The sequence below is a fragment of the Lutra lutra genome, chromosome 12 (genome assembly GCF_902655055.1).
Source record: "Lutra lutra chromosome 12, mLutLut1.2, whole genome shotgun sequence".
NCBI classification, from domain to species: Eukaryota; Metazoa; Chordata; class Mammalia; order Carnivora; family Mustelidae; genus Lutra; species Lutra lutra.
This window is the reverse complement of record NC_062289.1, coordinates 4,731,963-4,748,555: the sequence shown is the minus strand read 5'-3', so window position 1 is coordinate 4,748,555 and position 16,593 is coordinate 4,731,963. Positions and strand designations below refer to the sequence as shown.

Here is a 16,593-nt window from a genome sequence, read left to right as displayed (position 1 = left end):
ATCTCAGTGACAAGATGCACACAAGAGCCAGAGACTCTGTGGAAACTAGCGCTGTGCTGGTCTTTCTAGGTCCATATAGTGAGTATAGTGAGCATTGATTCACCTTTATGGATGTAATTTTTGGTTCTTGTCCAGGTGAGTCCTCATTAATGGTAAAATATCATCTCCTGGCCATTAGAGATCTCATCATATTTTTGGGAAACTGCCATTCTTTGGGTATATTCATCTCATAACAACCTCTTGAGGTAAGAAGATTGCTCTCAGATCCATAAGGAAAGAAAGCACACAGACAGGATTTAATTTCCCAAGCGTCAACCTACAGGTCAGTGGTAATATTTAAAATAAAGACTGAGTGTCCAACGCCCCATTGCTGCCCCATCCATTAAATGATGCCAGTTTCCTTGACAAGCATTAGCCTTCAGCTCTTGATCAGAAGAAGCAGAGCTGGTATACACCTCATCTAGTCTTCTTGACATGAGCTTAAACTGGTAGAATCAATATCTTAAAGCTGAAAGAAGCTTTAGAAATCACCTTTATCCAATCTCTCCCATCTTAAATATTTCAAAGACAAAACACAAAATGGCATTCTTAAAACCACACACCTATTTAGCTGTAAAACAAAAGAAAGAATCCTGGGGGCATCTGGGTGGCTCAGTCAGTTGGGCGTCTGCCTTTGGCTCAGGTCACGATCCTGGAGTCCTAGGATCTGAGCCCGGCATCCGGCTCCCTGCTCAGTGGAGAGTCTGCTTCTCCCTTCCCTCTGCCTCTCCCCCAACTCATGTTCTCTCACTTTCTCTTGCTCTCCCTCAAATATATAAATAAATAAATAAATAAATAAATAAATAAATAAATAAAATTTTAAAAAAGAAGAAGAAGAAGAATCCTGGATCTTCACCGTCCCAGAACTGGGCTCCCTCCACAGGACACCCATACAATTCCCACTGTGTGCTGGGCTGCTCGACATTTCGCAGTTAGCACCTGTAAGAGAACACCTTGTTTCTCTGGACCGGTCTGCAGACCTGAATAAATTGCAATTAATGATGGAAACTGGACATTCCCTGATTCCTCTCCAGTCAAGAAATACTACATGACCAAAGAATTTTTCTTCTGTTCGAGCAAAGAAATCTGAGTTTGTATTACTGATATGAATAAAACAATGTGAAAATCACGAAGCTCAGAAAAAAAATACGAACATGGTGATGCCATGCCAGTTGCATATCAAAACTAAGATTCACATAGAGAAGGAAAGGAAATATCACTTACTGGGCACTTTCTAGGTGGGCACCTACTGGTCACTATATAGACTTCATTTTACTTCTCATAAGGTCTCTTCTTTTTCCTTTCAAATTTTTATTTAAATTCTAGCTAGTTAACACACAGTACAATGTTGGTTTCAGGAGTAGAATTCAAGGACTCATCACTTACATACAACACCCATGCTCATCACAAGTGCCCTCCTTAATGCCCTTCACCCGTTTATCCCATCTCCCGCCCACCTCCCTCCGTCAACCCTCAGTTTGTTCTCATGAGTCTCTTGTGGTTTGTTTCCCTCTCTCTCTTCCCCCACCCCTTCCCATAAGTTCATATGTTTTATTAAGTTCCACATATGAGTGAGATCATATGACAATTGTCTTTTTCTGACTGGCTTATTTTGCTTAGCATAATCCTGTCTAGTTCCGTCCATGTCATTGCAAATGGTAAGATTTCATTTTTTGAGGGCCGCATAAAATACACACACACACACACACACACACACACACACACACACACACACACCAGATCTTCTTTATCCATTCATCCTCAATGAACACTTAGGCTCTTTCCATAGTTTGACTATCGTTGATAATGTTGCTATATACATTAGGATACATGCATCCCTTCAAATCTGTATTTTTGTATCCTTTGGGTAAATATCATAAGGTCATATTAATATCCCCAGTTAGCATGTTAAGTAATGGTGGCTTCGCAAACACAAATAACAGGCCCAAATAAAGTACATAACAAGGTTGTGATTCAAACCCTATTATAATGCCTTATACATGCAACTATAATTTGGTGTAGTAAGCATTTTTGTTTTTTGTTTTTGATGATAAAGTAAAAATTCAGTGTAAGTATGAAGGAGACAAAAAGTATAGATATATAAAGATGTATAATCTATATTATTATAGATTATATTATATTTATAATAATCTATATCATGTATTATATATATTGTAGGTTATTATGTAATAATCTATATTATACATCTATAAATGTATAATAATCACACCACCACCAGAAAACTGCTTTAAAAATCTGAGTCTCTGTTGCCTTAGAGAGTACCCAAAGATGGCTGCTATCATTCCTTTTCTCCTTGAAAGTGCGTATGCTCCACCCTCCTCTCAAAGTTGGCCTCAAGATTTCTCTTGACCGGGGCGCCTGGGTGGCTCAGTGGGTTAAAGCCGCTGCCTTCGGCTCAGGTCATGATCTCAGGGTCCTGGGATCGAGCCCCACATCGGGCTCTCTGCTCAGCGGGGAGCTTGCTTCCTCCTCTCTCTCTGCCTGCTTCTCTGCCTGCTTGTGATCTCGCTCTGTCAAATAAATAAAATCCTTAAAAAAAGAAAAAAGATTCTTCTTGACCAATGGAAAGGGCAGAGGTAAGGCAATGCTGGCTTTCAGTGGAGGCTTTGAAGGTCTGGTGGTTTTTGCCTCACCTCTGAGGAGAAGCCGGCCACCACGGGAAAAGCCCCACTACCCCAGACCTCCTTGCTGCGGAAAGCTGTAGCTAGCCTCATGGATCGGCTACACTGGAGGGAAACTGAGACCCCAGGCCTGGGAGCGATTTCTTCTCAGACCTCCCAGCCCAGTCCAACCTCCAGAGAAACAGAGCACTGTGAGGGGAACCCAGGAGCAGAGGAATCCCAACCCAGCCACCAGCGAAGCCTCGTCTAAGCTACAGAGTCATGAGAAATAACAGATTCTTGCTGTTTTACAACCACAAATAACTAGGATTTCATCCTGAGAGATCATCTCTGCATGCAGGAAGCTATGTTTATATGCATACCCCCAAGCCTATTTGGTACTCTGCCTTTGTCACGCAGACACGCTTTCCATCTTCACGAGCAGTCACCTTCTTCTGGGATGTGGGTTTCACTGGCTACCCAGCATTTCCTTGCGTGGCTTTGCGGTTTGTGTGATGATTCCCGTGTGGCTGAGCAAGGAGCCGGCTTCTCCGTTGTCACGAGCGGACACGACATCCGGAGCGTGCGGGCCTGTACACAAATCTGTGCCCAAATCGTCCGCTGTCACTGGATGAATTCTGGATGTGGAATTGGGGCCTCCAAGGATTCTGTGTTTTCCTGTGGTTCTGGTCAAACTGTCTTGAACAAAACCCATCCCAATTCCACTGGTCCCGGCTGTGAAAGAAGACGGTCATGTCTGTGCCCACAATCTCACACCGCTAGGCGCTCTGTTTATTACTCACTGCCAATGTGGTAGATGAAACGTGGCCGGTCTCTCGTTGCGTTAATTTTCTTTCATTAGTGGGGGTCAGACCTTTCTTCGCGAGTGTGAGATGCCCAGCCCAGCGCGCTCAGCTGCCCCACCCGCGTGATAATGTCCAACACAATGTCTGACATGCAAGGGTAAACGGACAAGGCTACCAGGAAAAGTGCATGATGGAAAGAATATTTTTAATACATGAATGACGGGAATAATTTTGTAGTAGGGCCTAACGAGTCATAATCAATTTTTCTGACGAAGAATTTCACAATCCACTGATTTAAAATCACATGGATGGATGAGGACTTTTTAGAGCATTTGTACCTGTCACTTATACTTGGTACCTATCTTTATAGAAAACTGTAAATCACTTCTTGGGCAAGCCATTAATTGAGAAAATACATTTCTACCTGATAAAGCTTCTAAAACCATTATTTTCTACTACAAACTTTCAGCAGTAGGAATTAATTCTCAAACTCCTCTTCTACACGAGTTGATTTTTTTTTTAAGATTTTATTTCTTTATTAGACAGAAATCACAAGTAGGCAGAGAGGCAGGCAGAGAGAGAGGAGGGGGGGAAGCAGGCTCCCTGCTGAGCAGAGAGCCCAATGCGGGGCTTGATCCCAGGACCCTGGGATTATGAATTGAGCGGAAGGCAGAGGCTTTAACCCACTGAGCCACCAGGTTCCCCCACAAGCTGATTTTTAATTAAATAAAATACTACCAGCCTGCAGCAGTCGTATGTGAAAAGTTCGATGTGAAACATTACTCTTGGCACTAAAGATAAGCAAATCTAATCAAATAAAAAGCAGATCTGAGCAAACATCCTTTATAATGTAACACGCTACACGAACAGAACTTTTCCCAAAATTACGTCATTGAAAATTTTCTTTAGCTTCACTTGTTTGAAATATAATAAATAGAGAATAAAAAATGAAAAAATCTAAATACTTAAATTTGACTTAAAGTTGAGAATGCCACAAATACAACTTCAGAGTTATGCCGCATTTTCACATTATTATTACAAAGAAAAGCAACTGAGGTTTTGCTAGTCTCACTCCGACCTTTCTGTTTCTTCTCGGACACCCTCCCCCGTCCATTAGATATCGCCACGGGTCCCATTTCTCCCTCCACTCATTGTGTGCATACTGTGTGCTCATAACTGGGCTGAGCTCCCGGTGGACGTCAGCCTTTACAGGTGTCTACTGGTCACAAGAGGCGAGCAGTAGCAGCGTCAGCTGACAAACGGGGAAACTCAAAGTTAAACAGGTTAAGATGCTTGCTGTAGTCCCAGAAACGTCCTCTCCCTGGGAATATTCTCTTAGTGTCCTCAGCGCATTCTAAGCCCACACTGATGCCGGAGAGCTCCCAGATCTGGATCTCTAGTCCCAAATGTCCTGCGTGCCAGAACCATGTAGCAGCCTCTCGCTCCACATTGCCACTCCCATGTCCCCCGGGGCAGCACTGCCCACAGGACACATCGGATCCACAGCCGAGGTCTTTCTTCCTGAGCCTGCTGCTCGCTCGACGGGCCCTGGTGCTGGGAGGCAGTATTGGCCCTCAGGGGCCCTTCCAGGGCCCCAGAGTCCCCTGACCACCCAGCTCTCCTCCTACACACTCGGGCCTACAGTCAGCGCTGCACATGGGCCTCCAGCCAGGCCCCCAGCAAGACCTTGAAGATCAAACACCGGATAAGACTCTGCCACTCACTCCCGATCCAGTGGGAAGATGGAAGAGTCCAGTGACATTTAAACAGAAGTCATTATCATCATATAAAATGGCAGAATATGAACGGAGGTCAGCTCCGGCGTGGCGGGGATAGGTGTCTAAGGAGGCAGGAACGGAGAGGTGGGGAGAGCAGGACTAGAGGGAACAGCACAGGCAGGAGGGAAGGGCGGAAGGAAGGCGGGTGCAGCTTACAGGAGGCAGCGCGGAAAGAAACAAGGAAGCAGAAGCCGGATTTTAAAACTCTGTCTACTCCACTTCCAACTCTCTCCCAAGTCTACTGTCCCTCCCCGTCTGGAGTATGGCCACAGCCTGCCAGCTTGGTTCTCCCCTTCCATTCTCTCCTTCAGTCACCTCAACACTGAGGAAGGAGTGAAACCCGCACATCTGATCACGCCCATCCCTGCTCAGAGCCTGCGGAGGCTCCACACCCCCCCCCCACCCCCAGCTCAGGGGTGAGCTCCGCTGGCCTGGCCGCGCTCCAGCCGCAGGCCGCCCTCCAGCCCATCGCTCCCTGGAGGGCCCCTCCTGGCCCTTGCGGTTTTCCCTGGGGTCCCCGGCACAGCTGTCCCGTCTTCCCCTCGTCTTCCTCCCCACCGGAGCACTTCTCCCTAGTTGCCTGGGACTGGGTGGGCATCATTCCAGAAAAGAATATGCCTAGAAACCCAGCCTGTCAACAGTGCTTGGTGCCAAGAAGCCAGAGATCCTCCTTGGACCGGTCAGGGGAGCTGAAGGACCCGCTGGTGGGCTGAAGAAGAGGAGCCCCACCCCGGGCTTCGGTCCACCCCCAGCCACGCTCTTGCCGATGCAGCGAGCACCTCCTGCTGGATGCTGGACACACAGGCGGGGCCCAGCCAGCCTGCCCCCCTCCCACCCCCCCAGCCACGGGAACCACAGAGGTTAAGCCCTTCTCCATCACAAAAAGATAAAACTGATTGTAACACAAGAGCTTTTAAATGGACACGGATTTAAAACCTGCTTTCACTGCCTTCCTAGGAAACCGCGTGTTGTAAGCGAATTTGAGGCCCCGGTGCCCACTGTAGAAGCCCCGCGGCCCAGCGGGCGAGGCAGTCCACCAGGTCATCCTTTCCCTGGACAACCCGGGTAGACACCGCCACTTCCGGGGAGCTTGTCCCTTCCAGGCTCTCTTCCGCTTTCCTCAGGAGGGAGAAAGAGCCGGAGCACAGCGTGGTACAGGAGAGGGGGCGCTCACCCAGCCCACCGCATTTCAAGAGTTCAAAGAACAGAAGTCCCTTGGCTCTCGGATGAGTCCTCAGAGCGCTGAAAGAATGAGCGTAGATCGGGGGTGGAGGGACCAGCAGCTGCTCCAGCAGAGCGGCTGCAGACCTGCTCCCAAGGAAGAGGGGAGGTGGGGTCCTCGCCCCTCCACGGTGCTCCCTGGCCACCACGCTGACGCACAGACCCCCTCGGAGTGCTGCAGGCCACAAGGCACTCGGTCTCCCATGGTGTCCGGAGTTTGCAGCACCTCCTTCCCTCCTTCTCCCGTCTCTGGGGCAGTGCGGGAAGGCAGGGCTTTACCATCTCCTGCTCATGGAGAACAAGCCACCACCAGAGGCTTCCGCCAGCATCATCCGGAACCTCGAGGACAGGAGTCCTTGCAGGCTGACGTTAGTCTCCCCTTTGAGGCTGGGGGTCGCCAGGTATGAGAACAGGTCTGCCTGCCCCCTGGTCACAGGACGGATGCCCCAAACAGTGCTGGAAGAGGCAGGTTTTGTTGGGAGGATAAGGGCAATTTCAAGGGAAAAGTCCAGCAAAGAGGGGACGCTGGTTCTCATACGCAAAGGACACTGAGTGGAGGCTTCTTTGGAACACGCGCGCTCACACACGCACAGCTGTGACGCGCCTGCCCACAGGTATTTGCACAAATGCTTAAAGCCCCCCACTACCTGTCTCCCAGGGAGACATCCCACCCTGGGACTCTTCCCAAGTCCTGTGACACTGAGTGCTCCGGCCCCAGCCCCAGAGGCTGCTGTTCGGGGCCTCTCTCTGCCACCTGCTAGGTGAGCCGGAAGGGGATAGAAGGTGGTCTCCAGTCCCACAGGCAACTCTAGTGCAGCTACTTCTGCACGGGAGCCCCTATTCTGTGTTCTCACCAGTGACCCGTTTCCGAACCCCCTTCCCTGGCTAAGCCCCAGCGTCAGCACGAGGAGGGGAGAGCGCTGCCCAACTGGTGTGGCATGGGTTCTAGCCCAGCCTCACGCCCCACTGCTGCGCCAGGTCCTGCAAGGTCCCCGAAGGGCTCTCCTGGCCGCTGATGTCTAGAGGCTGCTTCGTTACAGGAGAGGATCGCGGCTCAGGTCAGGTCTTTCTATGGAGGAGAGGGTCTGGGATTGGGGGAGAAGAATGCCCACATCGCCAGTCCTGTCTGTCACACACCGTACTTTGTATACAGGCGTGAGAGCACATACTGACCTAAGCGAGACTGCAATTGCTTAGTGACTAATTATAACTGTAGGGGGCAGAGGGAGAGGAAGTTTCCAGAAGGCCGATGCTGGCCTTTGGTGTCAGATCACCTGAGCGTCACACACACTCTGTCATTATCAGCCCTGCAACCTTCACTGCCTCATTTGTAAAAGTCGGGAGAGCGGTACCTCCCCTCCGGGGTGCTGTGAGGACGGACGGCACTATCAGAACGCATCTACCCAGCACCTGGCACGCAGTCCCCGGGGCCTTCTGTTCTTTCCTGCTACACCTTACGATTGGGTCAATAAGAAAGAGAATTCTCAAAGTCACTCGGTCATTCCAAAAAGCAAGTTGTTGTAAAAAAAAAAAAAAAAATCCTCAAAAAGAACAGAGGGGCAGTTTTAACTCCCATATAATTTGGGAGGACTGGGGAGGAACAAAAGACGTAGGCACATTTTTTCAAAAGCATCAAGTATACCAGCAATGGGAGAAAACACTGAAGCATCTCTAGATCGTACACTCTCATACAGCTCTTAATTGTTCCAATAACTCACTTCTACAGAGAGATGGAGTTACCGTTGAAGGAGATGATATCCTGTTAATGTCTTATTAATAACAATTACATCCTTCAGGAACTGATACAGAAGGCAATTCAACAGGTTCAAAAGATACAACTTGAACTGTATCATTTGATTGGAAGGCTTCTGGTCATAAAATGTCCATAATTACTGTTATTCTCTTCATTATTGGGACCCAAAATTACAGTGCTGACATCCCTTTAGTGACGAAAGCACTTTTCACAGCCAAAACACTTTAGCTGTGGCTGGTGAGTCTCTTTTGATCGGAGCTCCGCTGGATGCCGCTGCAGAGTTTCTGAGTCAAGCTATGTTCCTATGTTCTCATTCCGGCTGGAACATTTCAGCCTCTGCTGTTTTGATTGCAATATTGTCCAGCAGGCTGGGCTTATGATCGATTCACGTTATTAAGATGACTAACACTCTTCCAGACGGCAGTTGAAGTCCACAGCAGGAACAGCTGAGACAGAGACTTGACTGCAGATCCAGGCGGAGAGGCGGTTACATACTTTCTCCAATAGTTCAGCACTATCAAAACGGGATGCACTTAACATCATATTGGCCACTGTGGTTTCTTGAGGACCCTGTAAGTGGCCAGAAAGAAGAGTCCTAAGAGTGGTGTTCCCAGGGGGAGCATGATGAATGCCAAGATACACACAATCAGTCACTGCTGCGATAAGCATCCTGGGGTCCCGGGAGGAAGTCAGAGGTAGGACTTTTGTAAAAACACATCAGAGATGCCTGGATAGCCCATCCCTTCTTTAAAACACCACCTGCATTCTGTGTTAGGGGGTGGCACCAAGAGATACCCAGCATTGCGCCAGAGTGGGCACCTGGCCTAGGGTGAGCCAGCAGGATTTTATTTTTACCTGGAGAGTTGGAACGGAAAGTTAAAAAGCATCCGTCTGGAGTGGGTCCTGCCAGGCGTTGACCACATAAGCTCACATAAAGGTGGGGACACGTCTTGCACTCAAAAGCCACTTGCTTATCGATGTTATGTGCAGACAAGAGCTAAAAGCCCACAGGGAAACCAGTCTACAAAAACAGCATAAAGTAGATGTACATGAGAAATGAACTTCCAGGGGAGAGAGGGCACAGAACACTTACCAATACCACCAAGTCCTCTTGCCTACAACTGGGAGCTATAAGACTCTATCACTACCATAGGTCCTCATCTACCTACAAAGCAGGACACCTGAGAAACCCAAGTACCAATGCCAAGGGCCACCACTGCCCATCCCACAAGCAGCACAGGGATGGGGCTGATGGGCTCTGGGAGCAGGGAAGGGAGACCTCTCCTACTATGACTCTAAAAGGACCTTCACAAATCCCTCTGGCATTTGTAAATCCCTTCATGAACTAAGACCTGAATCACAAATCATTTTTTTAAGTTGGATCTTCTAGCTCTATCTTAAAATATAATTCTTTCTCCAACTTGCTTATTCTACATAATGTAAAAATATGAAATTGGAATCAGAACATGTGGGCTCAACTCCCAGCTTTATTACTTCCTGTCTGTGTATGGTGGGAAATTCTTTAATCTCCCTGAATCTATCTTTCCTCCTTTAAAAAACAGAGATGATAGTGGTATCTGTCAACTATTTCTATTTTGCCTCCTTTACAAAACTTCTCTAATTGCCCAAGAAGGAATTTGTCAGAATGGAACCTGGTTTATATCTCTACAACAACAATGGACATTGTGACAGCTAACTTTATGTGTCACCCAGACTGAGCCATGAAGCACAAAGACACTTGGTCAAACATGATTCTGGGTGTGTCTGTGGGGCTATTCCTGGAGAAGATGCACATTTAAATCAGATTGCCTTCCATGTGGGTGGGCCTCATCCAATCAGTTGAAGTTCTGAAAAGAACAAAAAGATGGACTCTTTCTGGAGGAAGAGAGAACACCTCCTGCTGGCATGCCTTCAAACTGAGACACTGGTTTTTTTCCTGCCTTCAGACTCAAACTGAAACATCAGCTAATTCTGAGTCTCGAGTCTGTCGAACTCAGACTAGAACTACGTCATCAGCTCTTGTGGGTCTCCAGTTTGCTGACAGCAGATCTTGGGTTATCTCAGCCTTTGTAATCATGTGAGTCAATTCCTTGTAATAAATCTCCTTCTATATATATGTACTGTTATTGGTTCTGTTTCTCTGGAGAACCCTAACTAACATAGACATATTATATTACGATTCTCTGCGTATATTGGTTTTCTCCATCATACTTTGAGACCTTCTGTTGCACAACACATAGTACAACACAGGCAGAGAGTAAGTGCTCAATAAATGTGACTGAAAGAATGTCTGCCTTTCAGACCGGCTTTTGTGACTGCTGAGAGGCAAAAATAAAATGTGTGAGTACTCAAAAATGGCACAACTCCATACAGAAATTAAATGTTTCTCCATAGTCCTCCCCAAACCCAATCTTACTAGAGAAAATCAAGTCAAACTAGGAATCAAGTGTTTCTAACCTGTTTTCCATGAACCGTGATTAACTCTAAATGCAATCAAGGATTGCCTATTGTGTGTGTGTTACATTCTTGGTCCTGAGGACAAATGATGTAGATAGATCCCGAGCTTCTATTCAAGTGGAGGTGAGGGCAAACTTTAAACAACTAAATGCATAAACAAGCAAGATGACCCCACTAATGATGAAAATGGAGAGGAAAACCAAGCAGGACCATCCCAGGCCAGGGACTACATTAAATGGCACCACCTTCCCCACTAGGAGAGCTCCCCACTTTTGTGTTTTTCCAGCACCTTCTTCACTCACTTTCAGTCTCTCCCACCTCAGGAAGGAGCTGTAAACAAACTCTGGATTCATTCAGTTAATTCTCTTAACACAGAATTTTGATCACATCATTTTCTTGCTTAAAAAGCTGTATTTTCCCACTTCCTGCAAAGTAATATCCAAAAACTCACTGGTGCCTAAGGCCTCTGGCGTCTGTTCTCAGCCCCTCCCCAGCTTCCCATCTTGTTAATCCATGGATGTGCCTGCTACTTCCCGGTTCACCAGCGCGCTGTGCTCCACCTCCACCCCTGCCTTCATTCACTCCGCCCCCATGAGAAGTCCCCTCTTCAAGTCCTCTGACCTTCACATGTGCACAGAATCCACCCATTACACAGAGAAAGGTCCAGGGCACATGGTACCTGCTTAATAAATATTAGTTCCTTCTCTGCTAGCTGGAAGAAAATGCTTGCTCCCCCAAGTCCTACAGCACTTGGTCCAAAACTCCCGTCTGGTGCTGATCTGGCTCTGCCTCATGTTATCATTCTTTAGGAACATGTCACATCTTCCATCTGGGTTATTATTTCCTTAGGAGAACAAAGTGTCTCAGTCAACTACATTTTTCCTATAGTCCAGTACAAAACAGCATTCAATAACTGTTTGCCAAGGGGGTGAGTTTGGTGAATAAACAAATGGCCCACCAAGTAAAAAAGGAAGAAGCCCAAATTTGTCATAGTTTCTATTTGAACCACTAGTGTTACATTCACAATAAGTCTCATATGGATACATTCATCATTCCATATGGCCTTGGGTGATACGTAGTCATTGCAGAAGTTCAGAAAGTAATTTCTTTTTACCAAGGGTGACCGTTTTGGTGACAATTCAGAAAATCATGTGCTAGCATAATTATGAACCATTTCCAACAATTAGAAATATAAGTAGTTTTTAAGTTTTCTTTCATACAAAATTCTAAGGTTTTGAGCCTAGTGACTCTGTTACACAATCATGGTGACTCTTCCTGGCAGCAGGACACCCACGGACGGGCCCTCACAGTAGTATCAGGGCCTGGAAATCCTGCTGGAACATGTAGCACAGTGGATGGTTGGCACAATTGGGAGGCTGTCTTACACCATCCAGCCCCAGGTGAGCCACAGATGACTGTGGCCACATGTGGAGCCCTTGATGAGACCAGAAAATGGCTCAATCCTCTAACTATTGTCCCAAAGAATCATGAGCAAGTAAAACAGCCGTCGTAAGGCACAAACTTCCAGGTGTTTTGTTATGTAGCATAATTGATGTGCTGTCTATCTCTAGAGGAATAGATAAGAAATACGTGGGAAAACACATACTGTGGATCACTGACAATCTAGTTAAAAGCAACAAACTAGGTATATATTCAGCAGTAGGAAAGATAACCCAAAAAAAGTAGAGAGAAAAAAGCTAAGAAAGTGAGTGAGATTTGTTGAATTAACAACACTAAACTATCATCATATACCTGACAAGGATATACGTATATCTAAGGCTAATCAACACGCATGAGTGTGTGCGGCAGAGGCAACAGGAGTGACCACTGGTCTCGAAGGTTAACACTGCACAGTTCACCACAGGGTAACGTGGGCGCCACGACTGCTCAGTAGACTCGAAGAGGAGGGCTCTGCTGAGACCGCAATGAGTCAGCCACAATCTGAGGTATTCGGTGAATCTAAGTCTCCGCAATTAACTAAAAGTAACATTGTTTTTAGAGATTCCCAATGCAGATTCCTTTGCAAGTGTCTTTAGGTTTTCAATCCACATTAAGCAAGTTAAATCCTAGTAGTGAAATATGTCTGTGGTTTGTGCAAGAAAGATGACACAGAAATATACCCCATACTCAAAGAACAGACTGACCCGATATCGAAAGACTGGCAAGGGGCAACTGGGTGGCAAAGTCGGTTAAGCTTCTGACTCTTGGTTTCGGCTCAGACTGTGATCTCGGGGTCGTGGGATCAAGGCCGGGATCGGGCTCCACAATGAGTGCAGAGTCTGTTTAAGACTCTCTCTCCTTCTCCCTTTGCCCCACCCCTCTGCACTCCCTCTGTCTCTCTAAAATAAATAAATCTTATTAAAAAAAAAAAAGGTCTTTAAAAAGACTGGCAAATGAAAGTACATACTTATGCTTTAAATTAAAATATTTAGAAGATGCATGCTAACATTTCCTTATGATTCCCCCATTTAACTGATTTTTTTCAATTGAGGATCCAAATATTGGGTTACTTCAGATTGCGGGCTGCTTCTGTGGGTGACAATATACTGCTCAGTCTTGTTTCTGTCATGGGAGCCGTCTACACAAATGGGTGTCCCAACTCTCGGTCATCCTGAGGTGAGAAAAAGAAGTTGACCCTAGAAGGGTATCGGGCAGGACCTGACCCTTCTCTCTGGAGGCTAAAGACTCTGGGAGCAGGGACAGAGCCTTCAGATCTGCTCCCCAGGGAAGGCACTGGGTCGCTCACCGCAGGGAGCTGGGGAGGCAAGGCAGAGACCAGAGCCCCTCCAGAGCAGCCACCGCCGGAAGGGAGGATTGGGACACATGGATGCTGGGTCTCAGAAGGCTCTTCACTCACTTTAAGGTTTCTTTTCAGAATCTCGAGGCCCTTCCCTTTGCTCACAGCGTCAGTGGAGCCGCCTGGGTGTGCAGGAACCAGGGCAGGAGCTCTGAGCACACGGGAAGCAAGCCGGCCCAGGAAGAGCCAGAGCTGGAGCAGCAGCCATGTGTGGCCCAGGACCCACTGAGGGCGGACACTGGGTCCTGGGTCCAGATGTTGGAATCCCAACCCCCAAAGGTGATGGTATGAGGAGGTGGGGCCTTTGGGAGGGGACTGGTGGTGAGGACCGAGCCCTCCTAATAGGATTAGTAGTATCCTGACAGAAGGGATGCCATGCAGCTCCCTAGCACCTTCCCCTGGTGAGGACAGGAGAAGCGGGACCAGCTGGGGACCCTCATGGACCAGGCTGGCCCCTGCTCTTGGACTTCCAGTCCCCAGAACCGGAACAGTCGATGTCCGCAGCTCTGTGTCACAGCCACCCTGATGGACTGAGACACTGGGCCATGTGCCCGGTGAATGTGAGCCCATCGGGGGTGGGGCAAGCTTTAGAGGCAAACAGAGCGAGAACCCAGGGACCCCGCCTGCTGGAAAAGAAAGGGAAGAAGAGCACAGAGAGCAGAAAAAGGATCCGGTGTATGTATGGCTGTTCTTGGGCTTCAGGTTACACAGGCGACTGAGGGACAACACGGACAGCTTTATGACACTGGAAGAAGTTTTAGGACTCTAAGGTCCCAGACAGAGCACCCATACCCCACAGGGGTGCTTGGGACGCACCAGGGTCAGTGAGGAGGCAGGAGTGAAGGACGAAGCACAGACCAGACTGTTTACCGTGCTTTCCCTGGGAAGGACTGGGCCAGGCAGGGTAGGCGAGTTTAGGATTGGGTAGTTTGAATAATGTCGGCAGGCTCTGGGCTAGCGGGGTGGTCTCCAGTCATCTGGACCCTGGTCCTGGGGGTGGTGGGGGCAGAGGAAATACTGGCTGGGGTGTGCAAGGTCAGAGAGGGCTGGGGTGTGGGATGCTGTAGGAACCAGGAGCCCCGGGAGGGGCGGCGTCTCCACAGCTGGCAAGGCCCCCACCACGTCAAAGCACTGTCAACTCCAGAAAACAAAAACATGACTAGGACGGCATGGAAGTCGACTACGATGGCGTGGAAGTCGACTACGATGGCGTGGAAGTCTACCAAATGTGTTTTCAGAGTTTACTCTCATGATTGTCTGGGTGTGTGTGGGTTTTCCTTTCACTAACTGATATGACATAATATGCAAACATATTTCTTAATACTTAAAGAAATGTTCATTCTCAAAAATAAAAGCAAAAAAAAAAAAAAAACCTGTTTCCTGCTTCGTGTATGTAATGTCTTCAGGGATGCCCCTGTTATAAGTCTCTGAATGTCACCCTGTCACTACCCTATTTAAGTCTCTCCTGTGGCATCCCGGAAGTGGATTTTTTTGGAGGACACACCCCGCCCTCCAGTACCGGCCCCAGAGCAGATATCCAGCTTCCGCCTGGAGACTAAGAAGGCCAAACCATTCATGTTTTATCTACACATGACAATGTTAAAAAACGTTCACATTATCACTTAGTGTACGCCCGTAAGCATTTGCATGCATGATTCTATCTCATCCTTCCAACAATATCCTCATTTTACACACTAGCAAGTTGAACTTCATAGCTTAAGTAACTTGGCCCAGGTTACACATTTAGGAAGCAGTGGAGGAGGAAGTGAAGAGAACCTGTGGCTTTCAGGTTCCTCTGGACCTTTGCGCCTCATGGTTCCTCTCATGGGTGTCCTTCCCCTCCCTTCCCACTGCCATGGACAGTCCCCTCCACCTAGTGAAATTCTGACAGGTTTCCTCCTGACTCTACCCCGTGACCTCCCTTTCCTTAGAGCATTTTTTTAGAGAACTTGCCATTGTAAATTCTTCGTCTGCCCCTCGGAGAAGTAAATCTTCTCCCAGCCACAGTCCAGGAACGCCTTTCTCAAAGCCCTGGGAGCCAGCTCTTTGAAATGTGACCTCCAGGGAGATAGGCCCTGGTCTCAGTCTCTAGGGGAGGCCTGGAGCCTCCCTTCTAGTAAATGCCGGTTAGCAAGAGAAGATGGCCCGACCGCCTTGATCACTTTCCCCCACAACCTTCCACCACTTAAAAGCCCAAAGTCTCTCTCCTCCGCAGCAAGTCTCCATGTCTAGAGTAGAGGCAGGAGCCCTCCTGGTCATGGTCTCTCCTCTGGAGTTCTTCTCCCACCACACCAGGATCCCACACAGACCACGTGCTTCCATGAGCACATCCCCGTCCATCTGGGCCCCTCCAGACGCCAGGGTTTTGCCTTGCTCATCTTGGTATTTCTATCCTCTCTTTTCCAGGCCTCTGGGGTTGAGCACAGAGCACAGAAAGCACTAAGTATTGGTGGAAATACCAAATGAACGAAGCAAACAAATCTTTAAAATGATGACTGATTTTCAATCAGGAGGCATGCAAAATAAGAGAAAAGCATGCATTTTATGTGTATTACACCAGCAGTTTCCAAATTTTGGATGAGGTCCCTTTCAGCTTCCTAAGTCTCTGTTATCCAGTTTTTCCCAACTCTGCTCACCATCTGCATTCCAGCTCGTTTCACTGTGGTGCACAGCCAAGTCATGATCCACAGACACAACTCATTGTGATACGTGTCACACAGACAACAACTGTATTAGTCGGACATTTATGACGGGCCAGGGGCTTCCCATCTCATTTAAGGAAGAATCTACTGTCATGCTACAGATGACATTTTACAGCGGACAAAAGTGAGACTCAGAGAATTAAATCACATGCACAAGGTTACTAAGTGAAGGGGAGGCCGAGCGGAGACACCAAAATCCATGCTTCGATTTTCCGCCAGCCCGCCTGCCTCCATGCCGAAGGTCACTCGCAAGGAAAACCAAACCTGACCAAACCTGGAGAACTAATGGTGATTTCTCCCGAATGTGACAAAGAGCCTTCAGCTTTAAAACTTATCTGATCTCTGTCGCAATTTCTCCTCCATTCTGTCCGATTTTTTTTTGTGTGGTTTTTTTATTATTTTTATTAAGATATAATGTA

General features: G+C 47.7%; 1 protein-coding gene across 1 annotated transcript in view; it reads right to left on the bottom strand.

The window, feature by feature from the left end:
* Positions 1 to 8,046: 8,046 nt before the first annotated feature.
* FBXO15 (F-box protein 15) overlaps positions 8,047 to 16,593 on the bottom strand; it is an 83,726-nt gene continuing 75,179 nt past the window's right edge. The window contains exon 10 of the mRNA XM_047697126.1: positions 8,047 to 8,788. Within this exon, the coding sequence (XP_047553082.1) occupies positions 8,621 to 8,788 (168 nt within the window). The 3' untranslated portion in view covers positions 8,047 to 8,620. The remainder of the gene's footprint in view (positions 8,789 to 16,593) is intronic.